Source organism: Schistosoma haematobium, chromosome 7 (genome assembly GCF_000699445.3).
Source record: "Schistosoma haematobium chromosome 7, whole genome shotgun sequence".
NCBI classification, from domain to species: domain Eukaryota; kingdom Metazoa; phylum Platyhelminthes; class Trematoda; order Strigeidida; family Schistosomatidae; genus Schistosoma; species Schistosoma haematobium.
The window spans coordinates 8026815-8052642 of record NC_067202.1 but is presented as its reverse complement, the minus strand read 5'-3'; the positions used below and the strand labels follow the sequence as shown (position 1 = coordinate 8052642).

At 34.7% G+C, this 25828-nt stretch overlaps 1 protein-coding gene across 2 annotated transcripts; it reads left to right on the top strand.

The window, feature by feature from the left end:
• Positions 1–1034: 1034 nt before the first annotated feature.
• Positions 1035–25578, top strand: IFT74_1 (Intraflagellar transport protein 74). 2 transcript variants are annotated; one of them, XM_035730442.2, is made up of 10 exons: positions 1035–1263; positions 3422–3623; positions 3673–3887; positions 4936–5124; positions 6821–6997; positions 8572–8738; positions 10322–10484; positions 11824–12123; positions 19633–19737; positions 22664–23363. In XM_035730442.2, the coding sequence occupies exons 2-10, from the start codon at positions 3446–3448 to the stop codon at positions 22967–22969; spliced, it is 1800 nt and encodes a 599-aa protein (XP_035589389.1). In that variant the 5' UTR covers positions 1035–1263; positions 3422–3445; the 3' UTR covers positions 22970–23363. The 2 variants fall into 2 exon arrangements, with proteins under 2 accessions (XP_035589389.1, XP_051064346.1); XM_051217911.1 differs by lacking the exons at positions 1035–1263; positions 22664–23363 and adding an exon at positions 24737–25578 and having other exon boundaries at positions 2727–3623.
• The last annotated feature ends 250 nt before the right edge of the window (positions 25579–25828 follow it).

Below are 25828 nucleotides of genomic sequence, written 5' to 3'. Positions count from 1 at the left end.
TCTGTGTTTAGCAGAGCGCCTCTGGGGACAGTTTTGGATCCTGTTTTTGTCCTACCGTATGTAAATGATCTTTCTAGTCTCCTAAAGTTATCAGTTTTATCATATGTTGGTCATTTCAAGATGCAAAGTGACAGTTTATAGCTCCGAAATGATACGGGGAAGTTATTTAAATGGTCGGGGATGCGGCATTTGCCGACCAATGCTTCCAAGTGCATTTTAACTCATACTGGTGATGAAGGCACAGATACATATAAGGTGAGCAATATTGAGCTTTCTAATTTCCAGACGTCTAGTAACTTAGGAGTCGTCGTTAGCCAAGACTTCGAGTCTAATCTGCACTGCCATGTGATAGCAACCCAAGTTTTTTGATCGACATGCAGGTCGATAAGTAGAGCCTTCATCCTGAACTTGAGTTTTGCATACAAGCAGCTAGTCACTGGCTAGAAGAATGCTTAGTTGTTGGAAGAGATTCAAAGGTCATGAACTAAGATGATTTCTGAAATAGCATAGTTACCGTATGACAATGGACTGATTAAGCTAGACCTATTTACGATGCTATATAGGAGGATCAGAGGTGATTTGATCACAGATTTTAAATTAATTAACGCTTGATTGGCATCAGATATACCTGCGTTTATTATGTATTCAAAAAGAGGAACTTCACGAAGACACTTTGAAAATTTTTACGAGCCCAGTACAAGTTACTACTGGCCTTATTGTCCTTTCCAAACTGAAACTGAGAGCACAGAGAATTTTCCCTGGATTCGAATATAAATTTACTGGACTTTACATCATGTATGCCAGCTACCGAAGATAGTGAAGAACTGGGGCCCGTTTAACGTCGGCATCTGATTCGCTATTTACACAGCTGCATACTGCCTTCATGTAACTGGGATAGATTTCCAGACTATTGGTCTTGTGAGCCCCTGATTTATTGAAAATAATAAGCGAAAGAAGACACAACTAGATGTCTGGTAATGATAATTGTTATTATACTAAATTCTTTTATTTTAAAAGGTTACTAATAGAGTATTGAATATTGCGGCATATTATTTGTTGTTTAATCTGGTCATTGCTCAGCAACGCAATTATTCATCAGTCCAACTTCAATTTAGCTTTTAGTAGTTTACAATTGGTTTGAAAGACGTGGTGTCACTGAGACGGATTAGTCTAATCTGGCCACTCGTTAAAATTAACTTCGCTATGGATATCCTTCTTGAAACAAGCTTTTCTCTGAATTTTCAGTTGTTCTTTTAATAGGAGGTATACCAAATCTGATTGGTTCGTCCATAAATTATAGTCTCGATTTGCTCTTTAATTAAAGTTGTATTACTATATGGCTTTGAAACATGGACTTTAAAAGTATAAAGTATGAGTAGGCCATAGATTTTTCATCGTATCTTTGAAAAACTTTTCAGGTTTCGAGAAACGATCGAGTGAATGTTTTTCAAGTCAGCCATAGACATTTAGGCTTAAATAGAAAATCATTCGGTAAGATTGTAAGTCTTTATGTACCGTGGTTGATAGGACATTTTACTAGCATATATAAGCCTCCATGACCTTGTTTCAAGATGCTTGTATGTGTAGAGTCAGGTTTAAAGATGTCTGTGAGAGTCCAAACGGAAATGTAGCATCGATTCATAAGTTCACTAACTTTTAATCAGCCGTGTTAGCAGAGACAGAAAACTTGGTTGGGGTTCGAGTAACAATCATCTTAATTATTTGGAGATTTTTGGTGACATAGCCCAAAATCGTTTGAATTGGCACATATGCATTGAATTTATATGTCTTTTGATCCTAGATTCAATTATCCGTTCTACTTCGTCCTGTTGGACCATATTCTTGATGTTAGGTCGTTCTCATAATCTCTATCTCGATCACTTTTTCATAATGCCCTACTAGTTTTTTTGTAGCATGGAAAATTGGTATAATGTACGTTTCTATCAGACACTATTTACATTTCACTGACTGATCACTACACTACAGTTACGTTCCACTATGTGAAACTGTGAATAATTCTATACTCATTGTTTGAAAGTTGTCTTATGTTTCTGTATAAAAGTAAACAGAAAAGACTCCATCATGAAAGGTCTTCCACTAGTCGGGGTCATTAGCTTATTTTACTAGATTGACGTTTATTCATTTGTTTCAATTATTATTTCTAAATAGTTATTATCAGTCTCTATCATTCAGTTTTAGGTTTAGCCTCATTTACATAATAATGAGATCAGAATCAAGACACAATTTAGTATCTTCAAGTGTTATGGTAGTGTATCGCCTGAAATATTCTACCTCTTAAGACAACTTTTACACCTTATTTTAAGTGTTGAATTAGTTAGTTTTGTCATATTTCGTGATTAAACACAAAGACTTTAACAGACTTGCCTATATCACAGTGTTAAATCATCCCATCGTTTACCACGACGCGCAATACTGACAAGTGTTGAAAGAAAGTTAAGGGCGGTCAAACCAAAACGTGGCTTCAGTCCTTGGATTCACTAACTTCTGATGTGATCCATGTTAGTAGGTGCAGACTGCTTGGTTGAGGTCGACGTGACCATCATAACCAGTGGCTGAAGACTCCTGAAGACGTGGTTCAGAATAGATTACAATTGTGTGGGTGTATACACCCTTTATCTGCCCTTAAACTGTGAGGTTAAAATCGCTTCATACCTTTCCTTCTACCAATTAATTCTTTCTTCCTGTATTATATCCTTATATACAATCTTTCTTTTACATATTACTACTATTGAAGTAACTACTTCTATGAATTCGGTGTTCACCTTGTTGTGCTAATGAGGTGTGGCAACTTGGACCGATGCATATGTGTGCCTGTTTCTACGTTGTAGTTGGCTGACTGACTGTTAAATCATCCTGTTGGAATTGTAAGTTGCAGAACAACAAATATCAGAGAGTTTCCCTTTATAGTTGCTCAAATAGTACCGTTCTTTGTTGCAATCTTGGTTTTTAAAAATTTTAAAAGATGTTGGTAATATTTAAGATCCATAAAGAATTTAATACGAGAGACGATTACAACGCAAAATACAGAAAAACAGAGATTCAAAATAGTGGACACTTTTGGGTTGATTAGTAGTACAAAAGTAATTTTAGCGAACATAAAATATTGACCTGAAAAACATTAAACAATGTTTTTGAGTGATAGCACGTGAGGTGCACAAAATAGTCTGTACCAGAAGTTCCAAGTTTTATATTATAAAGTATAAATAAGTTATTATCTCCATTAGTTCACATCCCAAGCTGTTATACATGAGAAAAATCAAGGAGCAACCATGTTTATCGACTGAATTTTAAGACTACTCACTAAGTTGGACAGCTGTCAGAATTTTATTTTCGTATTATTCTGACTTTATACTGTGCATTATTTAGGAGGTCGATTAAGCTACTTATCTTTTATTTTCAGATTTTTGTTTAACTACTAAGTAGCATGAGTGCTATCCGACCAGGCACTGCATCCCGTCTAAAATCAGCCCAAATACAAGGTAAAAGTGGTACTGCATGTCGTGTAACAGATGGCGCAAAAACGGGTGCCCGTGGTAGAACGCTTGGTGGGACAACTTTAAACACTATGGTATGTGTTGAAGATAGACCGATTACACAACAAGGTAATTTGTATATTATTTTGATTATGCTGATTTAATAACAAACAAATAGGTTTAGGCGGGATTAAAAACCCAATTCGTGGACCTAAACGTCAGATTGAAGATAAGTCATACTTTCTGGGATTGTTAAGGGGGAAAATCAATGAAATAAACTCAGAAGTTGGGAATATAACACGTCAGTTAGTAGAAAAAGAGGAAGATAATGCTAGTTTTGTACAATATGAGCAAATGGCTGAGAAATTGGCGTATGAAATTAAAGAACTACAGGTAATTCATTACCTAACATAATGGTATTGTTAATCTGTGCTTATGAGAATTTATAGCAGGAAACACAAAAGTTAGCAAACGGAGGAAGAATGCAGGAATAACAAAACTATGCGTAAGCCTATTGGCAGGAAATTAAATCTATCATTAGGAAAACCACCAAATTGAGATGATCAATGTGGATCATGAAATGCTATTGACATGCTGTAATAATCTGATTTCTTACGATTCGTTGTGAATAAAAAACATGGTGATGAGTGTCAATATATTTCATATCGTTTACATTTCAAAGACATTTTCTGTACTTGAATCACCCATGTTTCGCTCAACTATTTATGTATTTTTGTATGAACTAATAATTCTAATAGGGATCCTAGCCATTCTGGCCTATATAATGGGATGAGTTACATTTTTAATCATTGTTAAGCGTCATATCGTTTATATCAAGCTGAAATGCGGCAAAAAACAGTGTCAAAATTTTTTTGGAAAATATTGAACGATTGTGTCCATACTACTATAACACTTAGGTTTCTATTAAAAATTTCCTTTTTTAAAATTATCACTTATCATTTACTCGAGCGATGAGTGGAGATTTCTGGCATTTGTAATAGGTTACATCGTGAAAATTACGTTATCTAGAGAACTGTTTGATGACAGGGAAAACTAGAGGATGCTTGCGTCTTACTTCGTTTTTAACTTGTACAACTATAATCGTGTGCAGGATCTATCTTGAAACCCTTTACAGTAAGCACTATACGTTTAGACTATTGAGTCAAAATTCAGTATTTCATATTTTTTTTACGTTTTGAGATGAGGCATAACACTAACCTATTGTTATGAATAAGTTACTGTATCATCTCTGATTTTATTGACCATATAGGTTTCAAATTACTATCGGAAATTGTGAGTATTAATGCCCAAAGTTCATCACCAATAAGCAAGACTACGATTTCTTTTGTGGATTATACAGATGTATTAATTCGAAAATATTTTGCATTTTATTTTACTAAGAAGATATATATTCATTTCTTTAAAATAATTTTTCAACAAGGGTGAATTAGGCGATTACAATACTCTCGTCGATAAAGCAACATTAGGCAATAATATAACAAGTATTGAAATGGATTTGGAAGATGTACGTGCTGCAAATGAACGAGCTGAACGGAATTTAGAAATGTTATTTGAAGATCGTCAAAGAAAGGAATCATCACTAAAATCATGTGAGCTAGAATTAAAACAAGTAAGCTGACTTTACTATTCTCCTTAATAAATTTAGAACATTTAGTTTTTTTTTAAATATCTGTCAACCTGTTTACTGAGTTGTATTGCTGTAATTTTCAATTAGTGTACAAAATTTTGGTAGTGAAAAAAGTTAAACAATCTTATTATTTCATGATCACTAGTAGTGAGACATTGGATGAGTTCTTTGAACAGTTTAGTCATAATTTCGAATTTATAACTTCAAATAAACAACTAATTAAAACCAAGAATGGTTGGATAGTTTTTTGTCCCACTGTAGGGGTCCTCTTTATCACGAACACGAAATTTGGGAAGGAGTTTAACCCAGGAACTTTAGGCCGCGTAGTGAGCACGACTATTTAGCGCACTCTAGTTTTCAATTTTTGATCTGAGTCAAACGGTCACTATGTAGTCTAAAAACTCCAAGTTAGATTTCTATCAGATTTAAGGATATGCAGTTCAGAGGACTTTCATACTGGGACAAAAAGCTATCAGTTACTTCTTGGTTTAGTTGAAGTCTGTACATGATAATAGTTTTTTGTTGCCCTATATCTGAATCCAGTTAGATCGTATGATGATTGTTATCGAAGTATACATCTCGGCTACCCTCGTACATAATTACTGACTTGGTTCGCATTAAAGAATAATGGAATAAAATACATCAGAAATGAGATTGAATTTTGAATTCGTATATTTTGTACACTCATTGATCAGAACAGACAATCAGAGAAACGAAGTGGAGATGGCGCGGAGGAGAGGGCGAAGCAAAGCCGATAATCTCGTTGGAAAACTGAAAAGCAAAACAATACAGAGAAGGCCAGTGAGCCGGTTTGATTTAATCAAGCGTGACTCGATAACTATAGTCAAGCAAGAATAAATTACAGACATGTAATGAATAGGGTAAGTAAATAACGCATATACGCTCCAATAAAGGTAGCCAATGTTAATATGCGAATAAGTGGCAATGTTAAATGTGACTGAAGAAGAATGAATAAATTGGTCTGCCCGGAAGCTAGAATAACCCATGTGGGATTGGTGTAGTACCAGCTACTACAAGTTGTAAGTTGAGTATACTTCGAAAATGTCCCGTAATAATTATTAATATGAAATAAAACTAAGCTCAAGATTTAGGAAAGTTGAAAACATGATACATTTCCATCGATTCCATCAATTCAAACAGATTTTACTTAATCTCTCCAACGACGGAATGCAATTAACTCCCAACTGAGAATTTTACCACTGACTAAAGAATTTACATTATTAGTCTATGACTTGATAGACTAGTGTCTTAAGGTAATCATCATTAACAATAAATTTCATAAAGTATGTTACAACAAAATTCAGACCATTGTTTTTTTTTATTACACATCGATGATGTAAGGAATGCTCCCACTAACAATTCAACAAATGTACTAGTTATAATAAGATACCATTTTCAGTAGTAATGATATATAACTTCTATTTTGATGAAGAATTCAACTGTTTAATTACAAATTATGCATGATAATGTTTGTAATCATAAAACTCGATGTTGAAATGTAATTGTTTTCAAATTTAAAGCAGTATTTAAGACAGTGTAAGTTATATAAGCCATATTATTATTATTACTATCAACACTTTGTAGCTAGTGTTCTACACTATTCTATATTCGTTTAAATTTGTTTGTGTATTGTCTTTTTCAAATTCATTAAATTAAGGAACAAGAAATGTCTGAAATAGTAATTCAAGAAATGGTTGATACAGAACGTGAACGTTATTTTAAATTAAAGGATTTAAATATTCATCTTCTGAATCAGTTAAGTGAAGGTCAAATGGAGTTAGAAAGATTGAATACAAGAAAAGCTGAACTTGAAGAAGAACTACTTACATCACCGGTAAATTTTAAAAACAATTAATGCTTGTAGTACTGTTATAACTTGTGGCCTGTGCGCCCTGCTAATATATAACGTAACAACACCGCCAATTAGAGAGCAGTGACTTGCCGATCGGACCAGTGACGCGAAAACCCGTACGAGCAGTCTAAAGTACTTATCGGTCCTGCTTTCCGCCTAGCCCAGCGAGTCATGTCCAGAACATCAATCTCAGCCTTTGCGATATGAATCATTTATTTTAAGCATACTGGGTTTATATACCAACCAGACAGACTACATCGTACCATAAAATGGAAAATGACATTTGTACAAGATTTAGCCAAAGGTGGCTCTGAATGTGGGAGGTAGTAATTAACAGACAGGGCATAATTCAAGAATGGTAAATTGTATAATAATAGTTCATAGGTCAAAACAAGGCTCATGAATATGAACAGTCTAGTTATTTAACAATTATGCGATAAAAATATGAGTATAGTATTGGTCCATAAATGGATCCCAAAAATTACCATTCATTATTCTTATCAGGACATAACAAGTACCACAAAAACTACTAATATTAACAATACTATTAATAATCACATAATTCAATACTTGATGCTTCGATACACTATGAACCTTTCAGTTCTATATGTAAAATACTCCAACAAAGTTCTGTTATGTTGCATTTTTTTTGGAAAATTAAAAAAATTGTGTCGGGCGGTTGAAATTAGTCAACAGGAAAATTTGAAAATAAGTTTCATGTCATTTGACACTTGTCAGCAAACAGTGCAATCGTGCGGACTAAATAGTATTACATTGGTCATTATTCGGTAATCAGTTACTTGTGAAAAATATGCATCGAAGATATTTTTTTAACTTTTATTTACTTTCAATGGTATAAGCTCTGCTTTTGTAACGTATTTACCACATACTATATATAGTAGATAACATATTATAGAATACTTGTATGTTGTATTAAGTGGGTATATTCTTATGTGCTTGTGTCACATTCTATCCAAAAGATACAGAACACTTCAGTGTTTACGAAGTCTTGAAAACGCTTTCGTCACCATGAATATCGATTTACAATTGATCATTCAGTCAGTTATAATCATTGTACAGCTTGACACATATGTTCGTTAACCCAAGTTATTATATCCCATCGGCACGAGATGAAATTAACGTAATGAATGGTAAAAGAGTTAAGACAATTGTAATAAAAAGGAAAATTGGAAAGAATATACACTGAAAATATAATTTAAGAAGACGCAATGTAAACATGTGTATGGAAGAATACTGAAGGGGGATAAATATTGAGTGTATTCACTCCATCGTAATCCATTCCGAATCATTTCATCCATAATGTGAATTAATTGTGAGAAGACCCATTCATTACAGGCCATTTAGATAAATTTTACTGAAAATATTCAAATTCAACCATAAGTCGGTTTGAAAACAAGTGGATCTGGATAGCTTCCATTGGCTATAGTATTTTAAATGATATACACTTTGCATGTCACTTAAGAATTGATGAATAATTCTGCATTTACTATATTTATTAATTTTTAAATTAATACTTTATAACATCAATGAACAAGATCAAACAAGAAGCTGTACGTTTATTTACTCAACTACATGAGATTCAAAGTAGACGAGATCAGTTATTATCTGAAGAGGCAGCAAAAACAGATCCTCAAATAGAACGTCAACGTCTATTGCAACAAGTTAAAAGTGATAATCAAGAAATTGCAGCTATTGATAAACAGTAAGGTTTGTTATAAATAATATAATGTTAAATAAACTAAATGCTGAGTTAGAATTATAACTGAAATTATAACCGATTACTGCTTATACTCTTACTACCTCTACCACTGCGGGATCTGAATCGATAACTGCATCTCTGTGCTAATGTGGTATGATGACTTGAACTGAAGAACGTATATACGACGTTCAAAGTTGTTGCCGACTGGCTGACTGACTGAAGAGTAAACTACTGCTGTAATTCTGTCAATGAACTTCACAGCAGAGATCTTTATTACGTGATTATGCATTAATCAGTCTGCACTGAAGTGGATACTTTGATCTTAGAGTAATTCAAAGTTCGTAAATAAAGTGAATATTTAAAGATAGAACAAGTAATGTGCAATAATATTACTTTTTTGCTGCAAAACAAGGCGATTATACACAATTATATTTAAAATAGGCATAAACTTGATCTTAAACATTTGTACAAATAAGTGCTTTTATTGTTAAATGAAACTGATATCAGACTAGCATTTGTCTTCCATAACACTATTCATTGGACAAGTTAACTTAGTTTAATGATTATATTACACTTACTGACCGATAAAATCCTATCAGTAGTGGAGACTATAACAAAATTCACTTGGTATTGTTTTGTTTGAATCTTCCTATTGAGGTTTAAGACTGCAATTGATCAGTCTGTTATTGGAATATGTGCATACTGTGCGTATTGCCTCGATATTACCTTAATTCACAAGCATTGTAAGCAATGATGGATAGAGGCTAGCAGTGGAGCCTTAATGGAAAGATTCAAGCAAGAAAATACCAAGTTAATTTAAATTCACCCAATTGCACAAGCATGTGGTTATCACGACTCAGTAGCTGAGTGGATAACGCGATGGTGTTCGAAGCAAATGGTACTTGGTTCGAGTCCCAGAGTGAATATCAAATATGAGATGCAGGCACATCCAGCTGAAGAGTACCAAATAAGACGAAACTCGCGTCAAACTGGATTCCACTGCTAACCACTATCCATCTTTGCTTATACAACAAAATATTTATCTTAATTTTACTGATAATTTAATTTAATGAAATGTGATTTTCTACTTCAATTAACAATAAACTAAATTGTGAATTTCTCAGTCTACACACTTTATTTCAACAATTTTTTGTAGATTATGTAAGTAATTATCCTTTTATAAAAGATTTTATATTGAAACTATGAGTTAACTTCAATATTAATTATTTTTTTAGAAAGTTTAACCTACTAACATGATAAGTACTGGTTCGATCTCATTAAGAAGCCACAATTGATTAAATATTGAGGATATACCTTACTGTGAAGTGTCTAACCGAAAAAAATACTTACGTCCAAGGCATGTTACCAGTTTCCTTTAACTATCTGATACTTAACACAATGTTGAGTAACTTAATCTAGTAATCATTTTCCAACTTAATCGACATGATTTAATTACCATTGAGGATGAAACTAACATGACATTCCTTACGACACAATAATCAATCATTGTAATATAAAACCTTTTTACTAAATGAAATCAGTATAATTTTTAAGGAATCCTCATTTTTTTTAATTTCACACTGTAGAACACATGAAATTCAAGAGAAAATTACTAATAAAGAAGAGGAATTACATTTACTGGAACAACAATTAGATGAAAATTATAACGAAAGAAATCAAAAATATCGTGAACTTAAAAAACGTGAACAACAAATTGATGAATTCTTACAAACCTTTGATCATGCAAAGGTAATTTAACTTTGGATTGTAAATGAATCAGAATCAAGTGAAGGTTATTGAAAGAGATGTTGACTTAATCTCCCTTGAAAATAATCATCAAAGTGTATTTACAAGCTTGAGAAAATTACTTATAATACAACATATTTTGTCCTTATTTTCTGATGACGTTTCTAGCGATAGATACTGGGTATGTTTCCTGGATTGAACGTTAACTCTGAGATACAGGTATATCCACCAGATCACGAGTCCGAAATTGGACAAAACGTGTGCGATAGATTCAAGTGCTAGCCACCATCAATCTCTGCTTAAAATGCTTGTGAATTATTGGCATTATTGAGGCAATCTGCACAGTCAATAAAAGACTGATCAATTGTACTCCTAAACATCAATGGAAAGATCTAAATAACCAAAATGTATGAATTAAAATGTAACTTCTTTTTTAAACATCTATTCACTTAACCCTTAAACACAGTTTCTTAAAATAAACTATCTGGTAAAACTACCATAGTTGCTTGTTGAACTAAACGAGAATATTTTTACGACTAACTTCTTCCTTGTATCCTCTAGTAGAATGTAAGATAAGTTGTTTTACTTGATAAGCCCAACATTACAAATTAAACCATATAGTGAGTATTAGTTACTTCAAGATTACGAATATACCTTGTTGATGATGGATGTGCAAATTACATTATAAATGAAGTGCATACAGTCGATAAAACTAACCATATAACCTGAAAATAATGATTATACAATAAAATTATTTATTTATTTATTTATTTAAACACATAAACATCGGTACAAGGAAACACTAAATAGATATGCGCCACATAAATCTTATTTGATTTGTGGGAGAGCTACCATACTGTCCGGGTGCCCAAACCGAAACAGTTCGTCTCCTTAGAAGGTCACATACTGAGACTTTGACATAAAGGTCTGATCCACAAGGCAGTAGAACAACGTTAGGAGATGCAGTCCCATAGTAGCCGGTGACCAACGATTGATTCATATGCCATTTGTTCCTTCAGGATACTGGAGCCCATGTGCACCGTTGGTTTGGAATCAGGGCTTTCCAACTCCCCTAGGTAGATCCTCCATACCCACTAAACCGGTTAAATCGCCGGACATTCGCTTTTCGTTCTCTCAATTTCGTAAACAATAATGCCACGAGAAGTCAGTGAGTAGTAGTTCCGTGGCAGTAATTGTATGCACGTGGCCATGTGAGAGCATTTGGAGAGGAAGAGCTGACGACTCTCCCCACTCTCAGCCTTACCACGGCATTTTAGGAGGGGAGGGCCATACAACAAAATTACTTCCTATTGTTAATTCTTCACTTTTAACATTTTTTTAGTCTTTAGAAATTTCTGGAATCAATGAAATGGAATCAACAATTATTGAAATTTTAAATAAAACATCCAATTCTATTAATAATTTCAATCAAATTACATCAAATCTTGATGTAGATCTATCATCAGTTGAATTAATTATTCAACAAGATAAACATAATAATCAAATGATGAATAATACAATACAATATCTAAATAATAATAATAATGAAACAGAAGAAGTGTTTAATCATTTGACAAAGGAACGGATACGTTTAAATCAAGATTTATTGAAAGTTGATCATTTACAAAGTAAAATTACACAAGTGAGATAAATTAAATTTCCGAATTATCATTATTATTATTATTTTTAAATTTTAATTAATTAAAACAAAATGTTTTTTTTGGGGGGGGTGAGACTATAATTTATGGACGACCTTAGAGCGACTCTAGATTGACCTTGAAAGTGACCACCTAATAACTAGGAGCAAATGAGAATTATAAACCTGTGTAAGGAATTAGAATTAGAATTTATAGTTGATGATTAAGGTTAGGAATTAGATTTGTGTGGTTTTCATCATGAACTGGCATCAGTTATAATGGCAAAACTTTATTTAGCTAAATGGATGAGTGAATTTTGTGCTAAAATCCAAGACCTGTTATTCTTATGTTTGATTAGTTCGTCCATAAATTATAGTTTCGCTGTTTTTTGATTGTTTTACAATTAAATGATTAAAAGACTAATTTATGAATGAAGAATATTCTTTTTAATAATTTCTATTCAGGTTCTATAATTCAATATATCCAAATTAATAATCCGAAAATAGTCAGGTTTCGGGCAAAGCACATCGTTCAAAGTTAAACAAAATGGAATGGAATAGTTAATGTTGATATGATTCATATGGAATGTTAAGTTAGATCAGTTTATATGTGAAGTGACAATTTTAAGATCTATGATCCGAATAAATATGGGTCAGATAGGTTGAGAGAAACAATAATGCGATTACAATTCGATCAAATGTTAAGTGGAAGACTATATTGGGTAAAAAAAATGAACAGGTGCATCGAATCAGGTCGCTATCCAAAATTGTATTATACGTCGCTGTGACGAAATGGGGTCTACCCCAATAGAGAGACACCGCTTCTCTTCTCCTAGTCAAACTTAAAGCCAGTTCATCTTAGCTAGTGTATGACCTAATTTGACTATTGTACTTACGATGTTTTGTAGTCAAATGTAATTGTCTCTGTTATCTTTATTCACAAATTTTTGTATTATTATTATTATTGGTTAAACATCACTATTAATCTCCCCCAATACATTTACTCCACTTCATTATGTCTTACTAATATTTTTTTTATCCAATATAGCTTTCTACTAAACATCTGATCGAATTGTAATTGCACTATTATTTCTCTCATCCTATCTGACCCATATTTATTCGGATCATAGATCTTAAAATCGTCACTTCACATATAAGCTGGTCTAAGTTAACGTTCCATATGAGTCTATATCATCATTAACTATTCCATTCCATTTTGCTTGGCAATCCTAAATTCACATGCTTTGACTCTAAACGATATACTTTACCCTTAACCTGACCATTTTTCGATTTATTAATTCGGATATATAATTGTAGAACGTGAAGAGAATTTATCTTGATGGAGTTTTTTTCTCTGAGCTGGATGGTTTGCTCGTGGAGCTTTCATCGTTCTTCTAAACAACATGAGCACAAACTTCAGATAGAAGTGAAGTGTTTGAATTTCTCCATATGCGTCTCACAGCTTGTTCTGTACACCTCGATGTTGATTGGTTTTTATTGACCTCATATTTGTCATTGTTTACTTCTTTGTTTTGGTTGTGTCTCCCATTGATTTGATTTTTGTTCCTATCTGAAGTTTGTGCTGATGATGCCGTTCAGAAGAACGATGAAAGCTCCACGATCAAACCATCCAGCTCAGAGAACAAAACTCCATCAAAATCATCCACCTGAGCTACAAATCTTCTCCACCATATCAGAGAATTTATCAAAAAGAATATTCTTCATTCAACTATCTATGTTTTAATAATAATGGGGATCTTTAAACAATCAAATTATTTCTACAGTTATGTTTGTTATTGTGCATCAGAGAATAAAGAAATTAATGAATGATAACTTTGTGTAGATTTGTTTAATGTGAATATATATTGCTCATTATTGGCTAATTTTATTTGGCGGTTCATTACAAAAATCAAGGAGCTATTAAACAACTGACTTATTTAATTGTTAATGAAAAAAAGTTTAACATTATTTAGGGAAGAAAATCTATCATTGTAAGATTCAAATATAGTCAAAGAGATATTTTTTATTAGACTGTATAAAACTGTTACTCATTTGGAATAGTTCTGAAATACTATTAGTTAAACATTTGTTTCTAAGCTCTACGAATCATTATATTCTATACTCAGTCCGTCAGTCAGTCAGTCAGTAACAACGTGGAACTTTGTACGTACGTACATCAATTCGACTTGCCACATCACATTAGCACAGAGATGCAGTTATCGACTCAGATCCCGTAGTGGTAGAGGCGGTAAGAGTATAAGCAGTAATTGGAAAGATTAGGGTTTGAAGATGTTATTTAAGGAGTATAATCAAGTGAATAAATTTGGAAAGAGAAAAAAGGGATACAAAGAATTCAGAAGATTAGAATTTGGGAGAACACAAAGAGTGAATGCACCTGCGCCATTGCAAACGATTTTGAGCCATGTTATTCAGGGTCTCTAACCATCGGTTGCTATCATCTCGCGGTCCCCAACCAGGTAGTCTACACCTACCAACATGACTCAGTCCACTAGTCAGTGACTTCATGGTTTTGTGCCATGTTTTGGTCTGGCTGCCCCTAGCTTTCTTCCAACAGTATTAACATTTTATAGTTAAGTAATATCACTTTGTCTCATATTTAGATTCGGGACAAAACTTATAGATCATGTTTGAATTCATGGAGGCTCAACATTAAAAAATTTAGAAATTAGGATGAAATAGTTGTTTCTTGGTTGATCAGTTGACTTCAAATCATAATGATAAATATGGTGATAATGATAAACTTTACTAAAATCTCTAAAAAAAACTATGTACAACAAAATGGTATCAGAAATGAGCTTTAAATGGATTTCGTAAAGTTTTATTGGAACGCTATGGTGTATTATAAGTGAATCGATAGTGAGACAGTAATTCGTCAAAGGTATTGTTTAAGGATTGTATATTATGTTAAATTAACTGGAGTTGAAAATTTACAACACTGGACTGCAAAACGATCATTTACAGATCATAGTGGATATCATTCTAAGTATGTACACAGATGAACGCTGATAACCATTTACTTATTCAGATAATTCCTACTTTTTTGTTTAACGAATATTCATTTGTGATCTCCCGACCGTTGTTGCTACCTTGACGTGGTGGTCAAGCTTGCCTATCGTGATAAAGCAACCGAGCTATACTGGCTGGAACAACCGTTCCTCAAGTTCCCACCATGTCAGACAGGTCGGTTGAAGAGCGGTAAGACTAGAAGCAACAAACCCAAGATCCGAAGGTGAAGTCGTACTGCTGACTGTACAGAGCTGTGACAGCAGTAAGGTGTTTCCTTCAGACAACCAGCATGACAGCGATGCTGCCTTCCCACAAGGAGGGGTGGGGTTAGAAAAGGTCGACCCTAAAAATGCACACCTTGCCTTATCCCACGGATATCCGTCTCCGGTGGTAAGGTCTCAACAAGTACGGAGCTAACACAAAAATTACCCATAAAAAAGTCGTGTGTGACCGACCTCAAGCGGTTGTCCGTTGGGCACTGCGGTCAGGCTCCCAGGTCACTAAGCCCACCTCTAATCCAATTTCCTTTTCAGGTACCTCCAGAAGAACCCTTCCATGGTGTGGGCAACGGGAAGTGATAACCGCCCTCATACCTCTAACAGCACTCAAGACCACTGTATTCATAATCAACCTCCCTCTTCACTTCCTATTATTGCTCCTACATCGACTTTCACCTCAAAACTTCCTTTTTCGGCTTCTCCCTCAAGTGTCACCATAGCCAACGATTCTAGTGCTCAAAACACTGTCCCAGGTCTACTGAAACCGCGCTCCAAACTACACATTGGAGCCTTCAACGTAAGCACCCTATATCAAATCGGTCAACAGGCTTCCTTGGCTAGAACCCTAGAATCTCGTACCATTGATATATGCTGTGTCTCTGAAACATGCATACAGGATTCCAGTGTGGTCGTTCACTTGACCTCGCCTTGGCAAAACGGAGAGCCAACAAGATACACCCTCCGTGTATCTGGTGACCCGACAGCCAGCTCTCGTGGACTGGCAGGAGTAGGGATAGCACTAAGCATGAGGGCGGAACAAGCACTGTTAGAGTGGATCCCCGTTAACAGTCGTTTATGTGCTGTTCGGCTAAACGACTCCGTAAGAACTCGGAAGGATAGGGACACACGTCGTTGCCTTTTCGTCGTTTCTGCCTACGCTCCCACTGACTGCAGCTCAGATGAAGTAAAAGATGAATTTTACAGAAAGCTATCTGAACTTCTTCAGAAAGCTAAACGTTCAGACATAGTACTCGTAGCAGGTGACTTTAATTCCCAGATAGGTAGTTTAAACCAAACAGAAAGGCATTAAGGTGGGCATTTTAGTATTCCGGCACAACGAACAGATAACGGTGATCGTCTGCTGCAACTGTGCTCAGACAATCGTTTATTTTTAGCGAACACAAATTTTAAGCATAAGGAGAGACATCGTCTAACATGGTGACCCCCCACACCAAACCAACGTTGGATTCAAATAGACCACATTGCCATCAGTCATCGTTGGAGAGGGTCGGTAGAAGATTGTCGCTCATTCTGGAGTACCTGCTTGGAGTTCGACCACACCTTAATACGGGCACGCATCTGCTTGTGCCTAACTGGACGCAAAAAAGCCTCAGTAAAAAGACCCATTAGAACTGAACTGAGTAGCGAGAAAACCAAAAGCAGGATCCAGGAACAACTGAGGTCACAACTAGGTAGTTCTTAAAACGAGGTTAACCCAGATGTTGCTTAGAAAGCCATACAAACAGCTGTGGAAACAGCCGTGACATCTATCAGTGATTTAAACCACAGAGTTACAAAGAACCAATGGATTTCCTCAAGGTCTATTGCACTGATGGATTCTCGTAAACTCATCCCATCAGGCTCTGAACACGATGAAGAGCGACAACAAATCAGATTTAGGTTAAGAAAAAGTCTAAGAAACGACCGTGAGCAGTGGTGGGCAACGAAAGCAAAAGAGATGGAGAAGGCGGCGGTTATAGGGAACAAAAGACAGCTCTACAGACTAATAAAAGAAACTGGAATTAATAAATCAAGTGTAGGTCAGACTATTTCGGAAAAAGACGACACCCTCATCTGCTCTCAGTCCAGACGTTTAGAACGATGGGCGGAACATTTTAGGGAACAGTTCAGCTGGCCTTCAGCTACTCTACAACTACCCTCCATTCCCAGACAGTGTGAATGGAACATTGAAGTAGGTCCCCCAACTCTTGCTGAAGTTCAAAAGGCTATAGTTAATCTGAAGCGAGGAAGGGCAGCTGGTCCAGATGGATTGGCTCCAGATAATTTTAAAGATGGTGGTCCAATTTTAGCGATTAGGTTGACTAATATTTTAACTAAGATCTGGGAGTTAGACGTTATTCCATCTGACTGGTCACAATCACTTATCGTCCCAATATATAAGAAAGGGTCAAAATCGTCCTGTGACAATCACAGAGGGATTAGTTTAACAAATATAGTATCTAAAATACTAGCCTCGATAATTATCAACCGCCTAAGACTCGTGAACTGCACACACGAGAGAACCAAACTGGCTTCAGACCTGGTCGTGGCTGCATCGACCACATATTCACCATTCGTCAGGTTCTAGAACACAGGCATACTTATCGGCGTCCGACAATGGTGGTCTTTCTTGACTTAAAAGCAGCATTTGACTCGGTAGACCGCGAGATTCTGTGGCAGTGTCTGTCATTGAAAAGCGTACCTCAGAAGTACATAAACCTTGTGAAGGCTCTTTACTCGAACACTACTAGTCGAGTTAGAGCTTATGGCGAACTGTCATCTACTTTTGCAACCTCAAGTGGTGTCCGTCAAGGCTGTCCACTTTCCCCATTTTTATTTAACTTCATCATAGATCTACTGATGGAAATAACTTTCTCGTCGACTGAGTTCTCGGGTATTGATCTCCATCCAGGAGGTCCACTTATCGACTTAGAATACGCAGATGATATAGTCCTGTTTGGTGAAGACGCTGACAAAATGCAGAGTCTTTTGGTAGCACTAAGCAACAATGCCAGAATGTTTGGAATGCGCTTCTCTCCCTCTAAATGCAAGTTGTTGCTTCAGAACTGGCCTGCGTCAACACCTGAACTAAGGATAGGGAGTGAAGTAGTCGAATGCGTTGACAACTTCACTTATCTTGGAAGTCTGATCAGCCCTAATGGGTTGGTGTTTGACGAAATCTCAGCACGGATTCGAAAAGCTCGCTTGGCTTTTGTCAACTTACGTCAGCTATGGCGAAGGCGAGATATCCGTCTATCAATAAAAGGACGAGTATACTGCGCGGCAGTCCGTTCTGTTTTAATTTACGGCAGCGAAACATGGCCATTAAGAGTAGAAGATACTCGTAAGCTACTAGTATTTGACCACAGATGCCTCAGAAATATTGCTGGCATCTGCTGGGATCACCGGGTAAGTAAAAATGCGGTTAGACGCAGGGTATTAGGAAATGATGTTAAATCAGTTAATGAGGTTGTGAATCTTCATCGACTGAGATGGTTGGGCCACGTGTTACGTATGCCCGAACACCTATTACCACGATGTGCAATGCTAACCGGTGTTCGGGATGGTTGGAAGAAAGTTAGGGGCGGCCAAACCAAAACGTGGCATCAGTGCTTGAAGTCATTAACTTGTAGTCTGAGCCATATTGGTAGATGCAGACTACTTGGTTGGGGTCCGCGTGACTATCGTAACCAATGGTTGGAGACTCTTGGTGACATGGCTCAAAATCGATCACAATGGCGTCGGTGTATACACTCTCTGTCTTACCCTAAACTAAGAGATTAAAATCGCTTCATATCTTTCTTTCTACGAACTAATTCTTTCTTCCTGTACTATATCCTTATTGCAATCTTTCTTTTATATATTACCACATCTGAATTAACTACTTTTATGAATCCGGTGTCCATCTTGTTGTGTTAATGAGGTATGGCAACTTGGACCGATGCATATATGTGCCTTGTCCTACGTTGTAGCTGACTGACTGACTGACATTTGTGATCAAGATTACTTTCAAAGAATAATCAAGTTAAGAGATTGTTTAGTTTTAATAAATGATCCGATAAATCCTTTAATACACTGAATGGTATATAGATTTCTACAATTTGTAAAATTATTAATAGCAGTGAAAATTGAACGAAATTTAACTATGGGTTAATTATTTCACTTTCCCTTACTTTTGCTTGTTATATACACATGAACTGTGAGAACCTTTCGTTGAAGATTCAAAGTTTTCTTACATTGATTAATTTTGTCACAAAAGTGATTCTAGATATACAAATTACTTCGTATTATTTCTCAACGAATAATTTCCTACTTTGTGATTCCCTTATTGTGACATACAGTACATAGTTGGTGTAGTTATAGTTGGTAAAAACGTTTTAACCGATTCAATAAAGAGGTTTATTTATTATTTTACAATGTAAAATTATTCTACTTATTAGTAATATGTTGACTAGAATTTTTGTGGTTTTATGTTTTTTTTTAAATAAAGGAAATGGAAACGTTAAAAAAGCGTATTTCTAAAATGGAAGAAGAAATTGTAATCTTCAGTGATTTGGATAAAGTTCGTGAAAATGCAGTTCTTAAAAGACAAAGTGTAAGTTGATATTTTGACTTTTCAATAGTAAAATTTTAATTTCATCAATATGTACTATTTATTTATTTTAACACATAGATATTGGTACAAGGGAGGCACCGGATACATATGCGCCACACAAATCTCATTTGATATGTGTGAGGGTTGTGATACTGCCAGGGTGCCCAAACCGAAGCAGGTGGTTTTCTTAGAAAGCTACTCCCCGAGCCTTCGACTTGAAGGTCTGATGCACAAGGCAGTGGAGCATCTTAGGGAGATGCAGTCCCATGGTAGCCGGTGACCAACGATTGGTCCATACGCCATTTGTTCCCTCAGGATACTGGAGTCCATGTGCACCATTGGTTTGGAATCAGGGTTTTCCAACTCCCCTAGGTGGACTCTCGATGTCCACCAACCTGGTTAAATCGCCGGACATTCGATTCTCGTCCTCTCAATTTCATAAACAACAGCGATGGTGCGAGAAGTCAGTGAGTAGGACTTCCCTGACAGAGGCTATATACGCGTGACCATATGTAGGGGGAAATCTGACTCTCCACACTCTCAACAGTACTAGGGCATTTGGGGACATTCTTTTTTTTAATTAGAAACAATAACGGGGCGGATTTGCATGCATATAGCATACAATTCTCTTTGAACCTAGCACACAACAATAGCATCATGCACTGTTCCATCGCCCTTGGCAGATCAGGCAACCCGAAAGTTACGAGAACACCATCAGGGCATACGACAGGCTAGGTACTGTTGTCATTTAGTTAGAAATATTATTGACGGTATTAAATGGTGCTTGTGAAATTTTATAAACTAACTGAATTTATCCATTTAAGTCATTGTATTTTACCGTATTAATTGCGCCATCGAATTTTGAAGGTTGGTTTTTTAATGCGATTGTATATGGACGTTGTTGAGGCATAACACAGACTATGGAAGAAAAGCTTTCTTTCTAATCATTATATTAGTCGGTCAGTAACAACGTGGAACTTCATACGTGCGTGTATCAATTCAATTTGCCATTAGCACATTGGCACAGAGATACAATTGTCGATTCAAATCCCATAGTGGTATAAGTAGTAAGAGTATAAGCAGTAATTGGAGAGTTTAGGGTCTGAAGATGTGGAAAGAGAAAGAAAAGTGACATGAGGAATTCATAAGATTAGAATTTAGGAGAACACAAAGAGTGGATACATCATCATATAGGTAACATCAATCTACAATGGAAATCATTTAAAGTACAAATGATTCTAATTGTTTTTATTGAGTCCATTTAGTTTTATAGTACATATTTTTCACATTCCATTTCATTCTTAACTCAAATCTTCTCTAATAAGTTTGAAGACAAGTTTTAGCATGAGAAGAAATCAATCAATATACCATAAGAAACTAAAAAAAGTGCTAGACATTGACTTCGTTATTTTGTACATAAATTTAATATTTTGAATTGGGGTTCGACAGTGAAATCTTTAGGAACCTTAAAAAAATGACATTGGCGAATTTCATTTCACTTGATAATTTGAATATCATGTTAAAAATCGATTAAATTATATGTAAATGGTTTCTAAATCGAAGGTATTCACATTTCAATCAATCATAAGTTCTTCATTCAATGTTATTATTATGTAAATGAATAGAAAAGTCTAAATTATTTTACCGAAACAAATATATCTAAGTATTTTATATTTATATCTTTGGATGTACGAATAATTATTAGGGGATGATAATTGTATTCTCTGGTAAGCGTTTTTTTAGCGAGTTAGTCTTCTATGGGATGGGGACGCTAACCCCATGCCCAGCTCTCGTAGTTTAGTCGGGCTTGGGACCGGCATCAACTCTGGAAGAGCTACAGGCGGAGTTGATAACATTTGTGGATTAGGAAAACTAACTTAAATCTAACAGTCAATATTGTTACATAAATCTTTTTTTTCAACAATAAACTATACTCATTGTTTTAAAGAATATTTACAAACTGCTAAGCTTTTTAATGATTAGAATGCAGTTCAAATTAAAGACTTAATCAATGAGTTTTGAACTAATTTCAGTCAACTGTTTCAGACAATAACGTTATCAATAGACCCAATTGACATTTACTGATATAAACAAAATCTAGGCCTGTTATGACTTTATATCCGGATTTTTATCACGTGATTTATCCACCAATCAAAATACGACATGTACAATCTTAGCACTGTGCCACCAAACCAATGACGTTCGACCGGTATGAGCAGCCTAGTGTCCTTATTAGTCCTATGTTTGCCTAGCCCGTCCACTTGAGTCCAGAACACCAATACCAGCTTCCACTATGCGAGTCTAATCGAATCATTTATTTCAGACATACTGGGTTTATATATCAAACAAACAGACCGCAACGCACCATAAAATAGGAAATAACATTTGTACACAATAAAGCCAAAAAGTGGCTGTGAACGTGGGAGGCAGTAGTCAATAAACTGAACATAGCTTAAGAACAGTAAATCGTACAACAATAAATTATAGGTCAAAATGAAGCTTATAATAAGAGGAATATAAATATATATAGTCTAATTATTGAATAGTTATACCATAAGAATGTATAGATAATATTAGTCAATTAATGTGTCACAGAAGTTACTCGTGATTTAATCTTCGCTCGGATATAACACGGTCCAGGACATCTTATCGATAACGTTCAACCATCTAATATCAAATAAAATACACTATGATGTTGAATTACTTAGACCTCAGGTTATTTTGGGGCTTTAACGACAGAACTTGATCAGTTATTATGATTATATAGATATGCTTTAAGCAAGTTAGTCTTCTATTTATATTCAAGTACAAATATGTTGACTTATGTGAAACTATCAACGAGTGATTATTGAGACTAATTTTTCCGAATTCCTCGAAGTATAAACAATTAATAAACTTCCTTGACATTTCCCTCGCATATTTTCAGTTAAATGAAGAAAAATCACGTTTAGACAGGTATCGTGATAATTTAAACAAATTAAATCAACAATTATCTGTGGAATATTCAAATTTACAAACATATTTAACTGGACAAGATATATATATACAATTAACTAATTTAGAACATCGTTGGGCACAACATGAAGAAATTAATTATAGTTTAAATGAATTTATTACTAATAAACGTAAAGAAACTGATCCAACTCAATGGGTTAAAAGTGCAATGGAAATAGTGAAAAATTATAATGAACATTTAAAATCTTCACTTGCATCAAAACCTGTAATTGCTTAAATTATCCATGTTGAATACACATACATCATACATCTCCTGTTTATTTCATACTTTATATTAAAGTTAATGATTTTTTTTTATATTGCGCGTGTTTTAAAGTTCATCATTGTGGTTTTGGTATATTTAATTACTACGGATAAATAGTCACTTCAAGTATTTGAAAACGGTTGATTTGCCCCCCCCCCCTCGTATCATTCGAAATTTATGTTCAATTTTATATTCAATTAAATTGATTTCAACAAAATAACATAGATATAAGCGAACAATATTGTTTTCGATTAGATCCTCATCAGGATTTACTCTAATATACAGTAATATTTATATTCAACATATACGAAATTATTAAACCAATCAAGGTAGTTTATAAGTCAATGATAACAATGGAAAAGATTACATAATAAGTAAAATGTGAAAAGTACAAATTGATGGTGTGACGACAGGTGCATTAGTTTTGATAAGCAATAATAATAAAGGTTCAAATCAATGTTACATAATCTGAAATAGGTCAATGATTAGAAAAATATAGAAACTGAGATAACAATTATAAAATTATAGGATGACGTAATAAGAAATGTTCAGATAATTGGACCATGAAACGTATAGTTTAGAGAAAATAAAGTGGTAGGAGGGTGTGAAGAAAAAAAAATCGAAGACCTGTCTTGTGAAGTTCACAAGACAGGTCTTCCTCTTCGCCTTATCATAAAACTGCAAAGTGGCTAGTTCGTATCCTAAAACCCTTACACAAATTAGTCGTCAATAGAAGCGTGAAGGACGTCTTCGATTTCATTTCTAAAGTGGAACATATAAATTTAAATGGGAAACGAATGATGCCTTTAGATGTTGCTTCCCTGTTCACCAATGTACCGTTAACAGAGATTATTGATTTTGTGCGCCAACAACTTCAGGAAAAACAAATCAATATTGGAAGTCCTGAGATTAGTCTTAAAGAATTACTTTTAAAATGCACAATGAATGTCCATTTTGTCTTTAATAACACATATTATAGACAAATTGATGGTATGCCGATGGGTTCGCCACTGGGTCCCATCCTTGCGGTTTTTTTTCTGGCGAAACTAGAAAACGGAACTCTCAAGGAGGTTATCAATAAACTGGATTTCTACTGTCGTTATTTAATAATGTTATAATGTCATGGTTTCTTGCTGATAGAAACTGAAGAAACCATGAAGAAAGAATGCCAGTCAGTGAAACTACAAAATGTTAGCCTTGATTACTCCCCTGAAGAATCCCTAGTAGGACTGATTTATAAAATGTTAGGATAATATTTTGATCACCATAATTTTTACAAATATCATTTCATCAAACATGTTTTTTTAGTACTCAAAGCATGTTTTAATCTGGGTTTACGATTTTATAACTGATGAATAAGAATAAATTACTATGTATAGATGACCATTATTTAACTTATTTCTGGGGTTCGACATCTAAACGTTATGTCGGATGTTTTATCTAAAACGACTAATTGTTCATGGAACATGATTTAATTGTAATGGGATGTTGAAGTAAAGAGATTTTCATTGTTTTTAAATCAATTAACATAAAATTCATCATTTTCATTTGAGTTTCAATTCTTTTTGAAGATAGATTTATCGATAATAAAATTGATTTGATTGTTGCCAACGGTAATATATGTAGCTGATGTCAGTTCCTAACCCTAACTGTAATATATATATAAGGCATTCAATATTCAGAGAATAATGATGGATCTGAAATTATTAAATAACATTCATAATATTTTGATTGAATTAGGATATCCACTGGGTTTCCTGAAGAAACACTTGCGCGTAAAAAACAGGAAAATAGTGACCCTGACGGCTAACAAGAAACCACTTTTCTTGAAACTGCAATTCAATGGTGATGTGGCTAGCGATGTATTACGAGATAGATTGACTAAATCAGTAAAGAGAACGTTTAATGCTGCCAACCTCTGCCTATCGTATTCGACCCGATCGATGATGATTCCGCAATTGAAAGATAAGTTACCTGGTTATGCCACTTCTATGTGTATCTACGAATTCAGCTGCTCCTGTGGAGAAAGCTATATCGGGCGCACTACCAGGCAACTGAACCAACGAGTTAGTGAACACCTCCCTTCGTGGTTAGGAAAAGGCTATGTCAAAACAATACGCAGCTCGGTTCTATCACACTTGATCGATAGCGGTCATATAGTGGACAGAAACAAGTCGTTCAAAGTTATTTATCGGATTCCCACTAGTTTCCTTTATGGTGTTCGATCTCGTCTCTTACACATAGCAGAAGCTATAGGAATCCGAGCCAACAAGCCAAGTCTTTGTGTCCAGAAGAAATTTGTAACTCCCTTGTCTCTCCCTTGGCCTTAAGTAATAAATGAATGTATTTATTTATTCTCTTCGTTTATTATTTTTCTTCACACCCTCCTACCACTTTATTTTCTCTAAACTATACGTTTCATGGTCCAATTATCTGAACATTTCTTATTACGTCATCTTATAATTTTATAATTGTTATCTCAGTTTCTATATTTTTCTAATCATTGACCTATTTCAGATTATGTAACATTGATTTGAACCTTTATTATTATTGCTTATCAAAACTAATGCACCTGTCGTCACACCATCAATTTGTACTTTTCACATTTTACTTATTATGTAATCTTTTCCATTGTTATCATTGACTTATAAACTACCTTGATTGGTTTAATAATTTCGTATATGTTGAATATAAATATTACTGTATACTAGAGTAAATCCTGATGAGGATCTAATCGAAAACAATATTGTTCGCTTATGTCTATGTTGTTCTAAATTTACAATATGGGAATATTTCAAATTTTCAACAAAATACTCAAAAACGTTACTGCTT

What these genes read in the sequence shown, in the direction of transcription:
- IFT74_1 (XM_035730442.2), top strand. Translation starts at nt 3,446, where the DNA reads ATGAGTGCTATCCGACCAGGCACTGCATCCCGTCTAAAATCAGCCCAA. An exon ending in TAGACCGATTACACAACAAG is followed by an intron (nt 3,624 to 3,672) that starts GTAATTTGTATA and finishes ACAAACAAATAG; the next exon opens with GTTTAGGCGGGATTAAAAAC. An exon ending in ATGAAATTAAAGAACTACAG is followed by an intron (nt 3,888 to 4,935) that starts GTAATTCATTAC and finishes TTTTTCAACAAG; the next exon opens with GGTGAATTAGGCGATTACAA.